This window comes from Peromyscus leucopus, chromosome 8b (genome assembly GCF_004664715.2).
Source record: "Peromyscus leucopus breed LL Stock chromosome 8b, UCI_PerLeu_2.1, whole genome shotgun sequence".
Taxonomy (NCBI): Eukaryota; Metazoa; Chordata; class Mammalia; order Rodentia; family Cricetidae; genus Peromyscus; species Peromyscus leucopus.
The window spans coordinates 104,079,581-104,091,056 of record NC_051086.1 but is presented as its reverse complement, the minus strand read 5'-3'; the positions used below and the strand labels follow the sequence as shown (position 1 = coordinate 104,091,056).

Genomic DNA, 11,476 nt, shown 5'->3' with positions numbered 1-11,476 from the left:
AGTGAGTTCAAAGACCTCCAGGACTACACCAGGAAAAACAAATAAAACACTTGCAGGTAAGTGTTACAGCTCAGAGAGGAGTGACTGCCCCTGCGGGGGTGGGGGTGGGTCTCAGTGCAAGTGTTACAGCTCTGCTCGGGCCTCTCCCCTCCCCCTCCCCCCTCTGTGTTACAGCTCAGAAGGGAAAGGTATCCTAGCCTTTGAGGAGCCAAGGAACACCACAAAGTCACACCACACAACAAACCTCATACAAGAGATTTACTGGGAGGGGAAAACCAGGAGGGCAGCTGCCTCTGCTCCACAGGGTTTATATGGGATTTCTAGGGGTGGAGGTGGGGCTTTCTAGGGTGACCTGATCTTGGGACAAGGTCAGGGATTGGTGGGATTTTGTGGCCCAATTTTGGCCTTTTTGTTTTTCTGTAGGGAGGGGCCTGGACACTGTCTCCCCTAGAGGAGCTGGGAATGGCTGTCAGTTAGAGAAGTCTGGGGAGCAGAGCCTGGCCTTTGGAGCTCCTCAGGCACCTCCTCTCTAGGGGTCAGGCCAGAATAGTCTAGCGATGGAGCCTGGACTCCAGAGGTCTGCAGAGGCAGGGTGTACAAGGAGTCTCTGAGAGCAGCACAGGAGGCTGTCCTACCACCAGAGTTGGCGTAAATATCCAACACAGACCAGGGTGGTAGAGTGGAAATATATAAAGGAGATTCAGAGCAGCAAGGGAGGCTGTCCTGCAGCCAGAGTTGGCATAAATATCCAACACAGACCAGGTGATAGAGTGAAAATATATAAAGGAGATTCAGAACTTACCATCAAGAGTGAGGGCTAGGGCTGGAGAGATGGCTCAGCCGTTAAAGGCTAGGCTCACAACCAAAAATATAAGAGTTCGGTTCCCAGCACCCACGGCTGTCTCTCCAGCCACCAATAAAAAAAAAAAAAAAAAAAAAAGAGTGAGGGCAAGCAGGCAAAAAAGCAAAAAAGCAAAGCTTCCTTCCTCCATGTCCTTTTATATAGGTGTGGTCCAGATTTATGGTTGGGTCTCTGGACCTTGGATAATCCAATCAAGGAAATGTAAATGGATGTTCCCTGTTCCGACCACCCAGTCTCAAATAAACACACAGAAGGCTTTTATGAGTTATAAATGCTTGGCAAATAGCTCGGGCTTATTACTAACTAGCTCTTCCATTTTAAGTTAACCCATATTCCTTATGTATAGTCTGCCACATGGCAGTACCTTTATTAGCATGGTGCACACTCATCTCCTGCTCCCTCTATATCTGACTGGTGACTCCTGACTCCACTCTTCCTCTTTCCAGCATTCTTAGTTTGGTTGCCCCACCTATACTTCCTGCCTGGATACTGGTCAATCAGCATTTTATTAAACCAATTCTAGTGATAAATCTTTACAGTGTACAAGAGGATTATTTGATAGCAAGGAAATCCCTCACAGGTGCTTGGGTTTTAGTTGATTCCAGATATAGTCAAGTTGACAACCAAGATTAGCCACCACAGGGAGTCAACCCAAAACAAACCCAAAATTGGCCAATGTCTGACGATTTGGTGAAGAACTGTAGTTTTTATATTCCTAAGTGCACTTGTCTGCCCCTTTAATTCCCCACTGGATGGGCACTTAAGGAGGTATAATCTTCCTGTGTCTAGTGTAGCCTCTTCCCCCAAATGACCATTTTGTCAGTTCAGGACACAGAGCCTTATCTAAAGTATGTCCTTCCCTCTCTATGACATGAGCTCAGCAGACTAATTTTTTTAACATTTTATTTTTATTCAAGTGAGTCTGTGTCATGAGTACAGGTACCTGTGGAGGCCAGAGGAGTTAGATCTGGAGCTGGAGTTAGGGAGACTGTGAGCCTCCTGGCATGTGTGCTAGGAATTGAGTGTGGGTCCTGTGAAACAGCAGTACACATTTTAATCACTGAACCATCTCTCCAGCTCTAGACCACAGTTTTGTTTTTACCGTAAGACAAGTTAAGAGAGCCTAGGCAAGCAGGTGCCGGCTGAAGGGCTGGGCTTGGAGCCTCTTGCTTCTGTATGCTCTGGTCAACTTGAGGGAAGCTAAGGCACTTCCTTTGGAAGTAGATAGTTCCTATGTTTTCTTAGACAAGCGTTTCCCCAGTGCTCCTTCCTTCCGCATTGTGGTAAATGCTGGCACTGAGTTGGGAGCCACAAGATGGGAGAGCGTGTGCGATTGTGCTGTGCTGGTGTGGGGAAAAGCAGTAAATATGGGAAGAGGACTTTGACTGGAGGTGGACGGCCTGTGTGGAGTGATACTTAGACCTGCAGTTGCCCTACTCCTCCCTGCACTGTGGCATTCAGTGGTTCCTGGGGGATGGACTGTCACTTTCTTCAGGGGTGTGGCTGTGTTTCAGTAAATAACCTCCCACCCAGGCTCAGGCAAGCAGCTCTAATGAGGCTCAGTGGGCTACATACAAAAGACACCGGGAAGAAGGGGGAACTTGGGAAGACTGGTTTCGGTAGGGAGAAGGGGATGAGAGAGGGTCGTGGGGGACGGAATGACTGGAGTTCATCAGACGGGGAAAAGGTCAAAGAGACTGCGAGTATGAATGTGGCAGGCAGAGGGGACAACAGGTCTAAACGTCCCAAGGCAGGAGTGCAGGGGGGGGTTGAAGGCAGCAACTAATGTTGGGGAACACTAGGAGAATTCAGAAGTGTACGCCCAAGTCACGGAGTCTGAAGATACATTTCCCGAGGAAAATATGAAAGACTACACTAGACCAAACTAGAGTTTGTGGTTTGGGAAAGGCTTCCTGTAACAACCGACAGGACCTTGAAAGGCAGCAGGTTTTCAGCAGGGAGAGAAAGTCCCGTTCACTGAGCACCAGGCATGGCGCTGGTATTTATCTACCCTGTGTTATCTTACCACAGACGTGGGAGGCATTTTGCAGAAGAGGACACTGCAGTTTGAAGAGGTCCAGTGGCTGGCCTGTCGTCATCGAGCTGGAGAGTCAGCACCCATACTCAGGTCTGCTGCCAGCCTGGCTTTGTTAGAGTGGTCAGGTAGAGTTTGGTGTTTGGGAGCCGCTCGTGCCAGTGGTGATGGGGCAGACTCCGTGGGTCCTGAGGAAGTTATGGCTGAGGTGTTGATTGAAAGGGGCACTGATGGGTATGTCTGTGTGGGAAGGGAAGCACCTCAGAAGAGCTCCCAAGCCAGGGGGCCCGAGAAAGGGCTGCCCCTGCCCCTCCCCACTCCTGCCCAGATGAAACACTGGTGTGCTTTACCAGGGGCCGCTAGAGAGGGTGTGCATGGCTGGAGTTGCTGTCGGAAAAGGCGCCTTGCCCGTGCTCCGTTTCTAGTTGTGTGGATCCTGAATGCTTGCGCCCAGGTTTACTTAGCAAGCGAAGGGAGCAGAGAAGTGCAGAATGCAATGCAGATGCTCGTCTCTGCAGGCTTGGTATTGGCACAGGGCCTTGGGGTTTCTCCTTCTGCCCACTGAGCACCTCTCCAGGCTCAGTTAGTTCTGCAGCCCGATGTTTAACACTTTACGCATCTGTTGTGGAGCTCTTTCCTCCTAACTGAAACACTGGTTCCTGAAGGGCAGTGGGAGGCTCAGGAGAAACCCACTGGGCTCTGAAGCCTACACAGTCCCAAGGCTTAGTGGACTTGTCCCGGAGTTACATAAGTAGTGAGCAATGTTGGGGGAGGAGAGACTTGTGGAGGCACCTGTAAATTGGTCAGGGAGCCCCGGGGTGCAGCTTTGATAACTTGTTACCCAAGCAGGGTTGAGCATTTCAGCCTGTATCTAAGCTAGACTTGTTTGGACTCATTTCTGTGGTCTTTTCTCAATGTATTGTCTGGGGCGAACAGATGTTTGCTTATGGCTCTCCAGGAAGTCATGTAACACACCACTTGGGAGACGTGCCCGCTGATATACTGTGAACTCTGGGCACCCAGACGGGGTCACTTGAGTGAGCCCTCTGAGCCCCTGCTCCCTTCATGGTTCCTGCTTTATTAATGGAACTTTGTTAGCTCAAGGGTCTCAAGGCCATTTCATTAACAAATGGCAAATCTTTCAATGGTTTAGCGAAGGCACAGAATGTGAATCACTACTCTCTTTCCTTGCCTTTATTTCCTATTCCTCAGGGGTCTTCCTTACCCAGAGTCCACTTCATTGAAGTCGGATCTCATCCCCATTTGGTGGTAGCTGTTCTCAGTGAGGTTTCTTCTGGCAGAACCAGTAGAGCAGTGCTGTCTATCATAAACAAGACTCAGGCGGTCCCTTTGCTCTGAGGAAAAAAAAAATATCGCCCCTGTCCTAAACTAGAGTATAGATTTTCTATTCTGAGCCCTACTGCATACTACAGCAGGGGTACTTCCACAGAAACACAAAACCATTTCGAAAAGCCTGGCCAAGGTCTGTGTGTTGTAAATGTAAACTCTGCACTCAGAAGGATTTGAAATATTTAAAAATTCATTATTGCGTGCGTGTGTGTGTGTGTGTGTGTGTGTGAGTGTGTGCGTCAGAGGGCAACTTGGAGGAGCGAGTTCCTCCTTTCTCTGACACAGGTCTCCAGGACTGTCAGGCTTGGCAGCAAGTACCCTTACTCGCTGAGCCACCCCCTGGCCCAGAAAGGACTCTTAGAAGTAAAGCTCGTTTATTAAAAGGGGTATGACAAAAATAATGCAATCTACTTTTGCCAGTGTTAGGGCTGTATATTTTGTACAGACATGGTAACACTACATAGACAGTTAAGGCTTTGAAAGTATAGCATACAAAATGAAACATCTTAATTAAAATTCTTCATGATAGAAAAAAATAATGCCTAGGTCAAAGCCAAAAAAGGCCTTCACAGCAAGAAACAGAGGGCTCAGCTGCCCTCTGATGGCTAGGGTGAGTTAAACCCCAATCTGAGGTATCACAGGAGTTTCAAGGCCAAGTTGGGAAAATCAGTGAGCCATGAACCCGAAACATCCATTCTGCAGGAGACCTGGGATGCAGACATCTGGGACAGTGCTCTTCGTGGTTTGGAGGAAGATGATCACTGCCGCTGTGAAGACAGTCTGATGTGAGTTACTGCAGGGTCTGGTCCCTGCATCAGGCTCTGAGGAAATGTCAGAACAGAGCATAGTCCATCTCCTGTTGGTGCTGTGACCATAGATGTGCTCCTGATTACCAGTCTGTATTTCTGCAGCTCAAAGTCCAGTTTACTGTCTCTGTGAAGGAAATGACTTCCAGCTTGTAAACACTGGCTGTTCTTACATCACTGCAAATGGTGGTGAGTGCCAGGAAGAGGATTAGTCCAGAGGGATCAGGGGACCCAGAGTGGATTGTAACACCAAGAGGCAACACCGTCAGCGAGAAAGGCAGCGCAGTACCAGGTGGGCTCGTTTCCAGCCTTCTCTCGAACTGCTTGGTACTCAGCCTTGGCTGAGACTCAAGAAAGGGCCAGATATGTGTACTCAGGGAAGCGAAGACCACATTGAATGCTCATTGGACAGCTACATAGTCAGTAACTCTCTACAGCATTCCCCAAATATCTTTCTTTTTATTCATTGTTCTGTGCTCCCAGTCTAGTGTTCTCACTGAATGTTTGGCTTTCTTCCCTTGTAATTTGGCAGTGACTTATGGATGGGTTGACATTAGCTCTTGTTCATGTGGCCTTACAGCTTGTACAAACACCTTGGGTTTCCATGGGTGACTGTGGCAATTTTCATACAGCTTGGAAACCAAGAAATATGTGTGCAGTACTCAAAACTTAAGGGACTGGAAGAACAAATGCATGTATTCTTTGCACATAGATAGTAGAACAGAAAAAATGCACCACCCCTGTGTTCTCTCTATGCAGTCAAGTGGTGGCCATGAAACATGAGGTAAGAGGCTGGTGGCCTTAAGAGGATCAGTGTTGGTCAGGAGCTGACTGTGATTCTCTTTGTTTCTTCTGGAATGTACAAGAGGCAGTTGATTACCAATTTTCTATAGCCATGCACGAGGAAGTTTTGGAACAGGCGCATGTTCCAGAAATAGTGTGGCCCTCAAAAAGCCATCAGCTTGTATGGTGTGTCTAAGCTTTGAATCCAGTGCGGCGTCCACACTTTCCTTCACACAAAGGCCATAGCCTGTGTTGGGATCTGTTAATGGAGGAGGGGAAGACCTTCCTTTCCAGCCATGTTTGAAGACTGAAATGCTCTACCTCGTTTGCCGGTCCTGCTTTCGTGTGGCAGCAGCTTTCCACACTGAGATGCAGCTTGACATGAGGATCTCTTCTGGGAACTGGGATTCCACTTCTGGAAGGACATCGCTCTCTTTAGTCTCCATGTAACTTACTAGAGTGTCCTTGAGGCTGTGAAACCAAGGGACAAGAGAGAGTTCTGTGACATCACAGCCCATCCAGTGGACCAAGATACCAGCCAAGACCAGACATGCTGAGAATCTTAGTTAGGCCAAGAGCTAAACTCCTGTACTGGTGTGGAAGCCCAGGGCTGACCCTCCTGTGGAGGGAGCTGGCCTCACAGCAGAGCTAGATGGCTCTTGGCATGGCTAATGTGAATAGTGGGGTCATGTGGAAAAATCAAAGCCTCACCATTGTATTTTCTTACTCTTATAGTAAGAGACTGCAAATTCTAGAAAGGAGAACAGGGCTAGTATTTTAAGTCTAGGCCAGTAGAGACTTTTCATCTAAGTTTAGAGAATACAGATGTACATAGGCATACGCCATATAATATTCTGGAAGGAAAGAGAAAATATAAAATGATGACTGAGGAAAGCTGGCGTTTGAATGTTTAGAGGAACAGGCAGCATATGCCTATCACCCCAGCTTTTAGAAGGGAGACTGAGTTCTTTGCCTGCTTGGGCTGCAAGACCTTGTCTCAAAAAGCAGAAAGACAGGAGAAAGGGCACAGTTCAGTCCTTGCCTCACACCACACATAACTGGCCAATAAAACAAACGTGTGGTGTAGCAGCAGAAAACATGAGGCTGTTTTATATCCTGGGCATGATGAGGCAGACTCTTGCTTGTGTGTTTCCCTATAGATACTTTATAAGAAAAATCAACAGATTTCACTTGATAAAATTAAAGCTTGAGATCATTTATATAATGCTGACAAAAGGTTCATTTCTGTTCTATACAAAGAACTTTTCAAACCATTATGAGATAAACAGCTGCTCTTCCAGAAAGCCCGGATTTGATTCTCAGCACCCACAATGGTGGCTCACACCATCTCTCTAACTCCAGTTCCAGGTGATCAGATTCCTTCTGACCACCCAGGGAATCAGGCATTAAAGTGGTGCACAGGCTTATATGCAGGGAAAACACACAAACACATGTAATACAAGTTTCAAAAGAGATAAACAGTCCCCAAATTAAGCAAAAACAATAAAGAACATCATTCACGAATGACTGATGAGTGTAAAATGTGCCCAGCCATTAAGTGCTCCACAGTAGGGATGTGCACATGAAAAGGAGAAGCTGGTGTTGGAGCGTTAGATCGACATACTTGGAAGAGACGGCTAATCGTGTTCTGTAGACTTTTCACACCGCTGTGGCTTTTAATCAACTTTACAGTGAACACTGGTTTGACATAGTAAGTCTACTTGTTATAAGGAGAATGTATGAGTTTGTTTGTAGTTTTCATGTATCTGCTTCTAACTCCTGAGTACCAGGATTACTGGTGTGTGTTACCATGGCCATCTCTGCAGCACTGAGGAAGGAATCCAGGGCTCTGTGCATGCTAGGCAAACACTCTACCAAATGAGCTACATCCCCAGCCTTCCTTCCTGTTTGCCTGCCCTTCCTGTGTGTGGTATGTACATGTATGTACATGTTTGTGCATGTGTATCCAGAGGCCAGAGGACAGCATTGTGTATCTTACTCTATCACTTCCCACTTTCTCTTTGAGACAGGATCTCTTACTGAACATGGAACTTACTTTTTTGCCAGCTGGCCAGCAAGTTCCCAGGATCTGCCTGTCTTCCTCTACCACACCCCTGGTGCTGGGGATATAGGCATATGTCGTCATACCCAGACTTTGAGTGGGTGCCAGGGATCTAAACACAAGTCCCCATGCTTATACAACCAGCAAACCTGCTGGGCCATTTCCCTAACCTCCTACCATCAAATAGAAAACTCAAGAAATTAAAACCAACGAAGCCTGGAGTGGTGGCACACGCTTTAATCCAGCATTGAGGAGGCAGAGGAAGATGGATCCCTGAGTTGAGACTAGCCTGGTTTATAGAATTCTAGAGTTCCAGGACAGCCAGAGCTACACAAAGAAATCCTGTTTTGAAAAACTGAAAACCAAAACCACAGGAACAAAAATACCAAATGCATGGACAATGAGCAGAAAAGGGGTTTTGGGTAAGTTAGGACTAGCTTCAAGTCCAGGGGAGGCCACTGGACAGCAGAGCATTCTGCCAGCAGCATACAAGGCCATACCTCCATCTGGGGTTGAAGCTGCTTTCAGCCTGGGGGCCTCTGAGTTTCAGCACAATCATCTCATGGAGCTCCAGGAGGAAGGCGTCCAGGCCTGCCTCATTCAGAAATGTGCGGAGGAGCCTGGCATGCTGTGGACTGAGGTCCTCTTTGTACTTCACATCGATTTCCCGAAACACCTCCTGAAGCGAAGGACCAACAAGTGGACATTAAGACCTGGGGGACCTGGGTGCTTCCTGCTCCCTCCACAGTGGAAAGCAAGTGAAACTCACTTTCTTCAGCCGCAGCTGCTGTTCTGACTTATGTGCAGATAGGAACTGCCAGAGGGCAATGACATGTCTGAGCTGACATCTGTCTAAGACCTGAAAGAGACACACAACCTCAGTGGAAGACACAAGTCCCACATGTGTCACCCATGTGTCACACCATATGCACACCCTCCCCCCCATTTCTGTCTTGAGCACATTCTGTTCCCCTTGTTGTGGGACAGTCTTCTCCATAAGTTCTCCTGGCCCATCCTTAACAGTCTCCTCATTCTGCAGCAACAGTCATGACATCACACACTGCAGACCTGCAGTGCTCACAGATGGTGAGCTCAGCCCAGATGGTCAGCATGGACCATGCGTTAGTTACTCTGCTGTCTCAAGTGTGATGTGTGCATGGTGGACCGATTGTGTGAGGAATGCTCTTGATTTTTCTCTTTTCTGGGGTTCCTACATTGATACATGGTAGGTAGAATTAGGTAGGAAGCCATGCCGATTTCCCATGTAATACCTTTCAACAGACACCCCTCCCCGTTCTGAGACATGGTCTTGCTTAGTACCCTACTATGGCTTGGAACACACTCTGTAGCCCAGGCTTACCTTGAACTTGCAATCTTCCTGCCTCATCCTCCAGAGTACTGGGATGACTGGTATATACCACCAGGCTCAGCACTAGCACTTACCTTTGAAATCAGAGCTGTCTGATCACCCATCTGTAGGTTATCTTGAATGTACACATTCAGGTCCATGCCAGGATCCCCGCCAGCTGTGCTCAGGAAACGCAGGGTGACTTCTATCATAGACAGAGCTTCACAGGCATCACTGTAGGACTGTAGCTGTCCACGGATGGCACTGATGGCTGAGTTGGTGAGTGGGTTCTGGGAGCAAAATGCAAGGTTAGGGTTATGGTTGGCCTTCTTGTTTCTCATCAGGAGAGAAGAGCTTAGCCTTGTCGTTGCTCAAGCTAGAGCTGGGACAGGCTCTCCAGAAAGCACACGGCCGACTCTCAGTGTACACTACATGCAGGCAGCCCTCCAGACTCCACAGAAATAGAGACAAACTCAGGGAACCTCAAAACAGCCCTATAGCCAGGCAGTGCTGGCACACGCCTTTAGTCCCAGCATTCAGAAAGGAGAGGCAGGTGGATCTCTGTGAGTTCGAGCCCAGCCTGGTCTACAGAGCTAGTTCCAACACAGCCAGGACTGCACAAAGAAACCCTGTCTTGAAAAAAAAAAAAAAACCAATAAAACAAAACAAAAACAACCCTAGGAGGAGACATAGCTATTCGGCTCTTTCTCAGACTTGCTAGGAAAGAGCAGGGACACATTGAAGTTCTCTGGCTGTTTAGCCTCAGCGTACACAACTGTGATATGTTATTAAGAAACCTGCTCGTCAGTGTGTTTAAACTGAACAAGAAAGTTTGGTGAACTGCTGCCCTGCTTCCCTGTGTAGACAGCCTGGGCTTATAGGAGTCCCAGGTTCTTCAAACACTGAGATGCCAGAGCTCACAGTAGACACAGGATGAGGCTGGAGCTATCTGCAGTGGATAAAGGGCTGTCAAGCGCACCTGTGCCATTTTGTTCTTGATGTTCAAGAAGAGATGCTCGTAGTCCCAGTCATGTCTGTACACCAGGGTGGGTATGCCCTAAATCGAGAAAGAGACGTTCTTAGAGGTGAAATGCACAGTGGGCCCTCAGCTACTCACGGCCTTCCTGGGAAAGGCAGCATTGCTGTGGGATGTCTGCTGAAGACACTGTCTTTGGAAACAGTGACACACAGGTGCCAGCCCTGCTACCGTGGCTCCCAAGACACCGCCTGAGAGAACACTGCACTCCACTGCGTACGCACGGGGTCCCGGGAGGGACAGGTGGAGGGGGACAGCTCATTCTTCAATAACTGTTCAGTGTAGACCTCAGACAACAGGGCTCTCAGAGTGAATCAGAAGTAGCTCTAGGCTCCAACAGCCTAACTGGAGGCTATGCGATCAACTTGTGGATGTCTCTGGGAATAAGTAAACCTACATGCAATGTATCTGACTGGACTGGAAGGATCACCAGCTCTCCAGATGAGAGAACAGAGATGTGGCTCTGCCATTGTGTGCCGTGGGTGGCAGGAATCCTATGTGTAAGGGCAGACAAGTGAGTTAAGGTAATGGAAATCTGAGCTGGAGCCAGGCCACAGGGCCTTTGGCGGCAGGGGAAGGGCGGCAGTAGGATGCCATGCAGGACATCCATAACAGAGATGATCCAGAGAGCAGCAGGACAATGGCCAAAGTGACAGGCTATGGCAGTTAGAGGATGAGGACACACAGAAGGCGCACTGGCACCTGGGCATAGAATGCTGAGGACCAGGGCAACAATGGCAGAGTGGCAGAAATATATATATTTTATGGTAGAATATATATTAACTATGGTAGAAAAACTAAATGCTAAGTCCACTGAGACCAGAGGCTGCCTTTGGGAGACTGAGGTGCGGATTGTGGCACAAAGATCTTGAGATCACCACAGCCAGGAGACTGATGGCGCTGTGGCCATGCATGCTCTGGGTGGCAAGGAGATGATCCAGAGGGGATTGTGGGTGGTATAGTGCACACTTGTGTCCCTCAAAACATACAAAGGGTCTCTTATTCCTTACAGACATACCAAGCACGTAAGTAGAAGCAGGCTCGGCCTACCTTGAGGGTCAGCCTGGGCTTGCCCTGGAGGAAGCGGCTGCTGATCTGCCGCTGGATCTTCTCTAGGTCAAACTCTTGTGAGGTTTCTCCACCCTGATGCACTTGGTACTGGCAGTTGGAGAGAATCAGTGGAGTCAGGTCCGT

The 11,476-nt window shown here is 48.3% G+C and overlaps 1 protein-coding gene across 1 annotated transcript in view; it reads right to left on the bottom strand.

Moving 5' to 3' along the window:
* Window positions 1-4,604: 4,604 nt before the first annotated feature.
* The window catches only part of Rnf213 (ring finger protein 213), a 111,953-nt gene continuing 105,081 nt past the window's right edge, over window positions 4,605-11,476 (bottom strand). Inside the window, 6 exon segments of the mRNA XM_037200972.1 lie at window positions 4,605-6,307; window positions 8,399-8,577; window positions 8,668-8,757; window positions 9,342-9,536; window positions 10,226-10,303; window positions 11,333-11,475. Coding sequence (XP_037056867.1) covers window positions 6,154-6,307; window positions 8,399-8,577; window positions 8,668-8,757; window positions 9,342-9,536; window positions 10,226-10,303; window positions 11,333-11,475 — 839 coding nt within the window. The 3' untranslated portion in view covers window positions 4,605-6,153.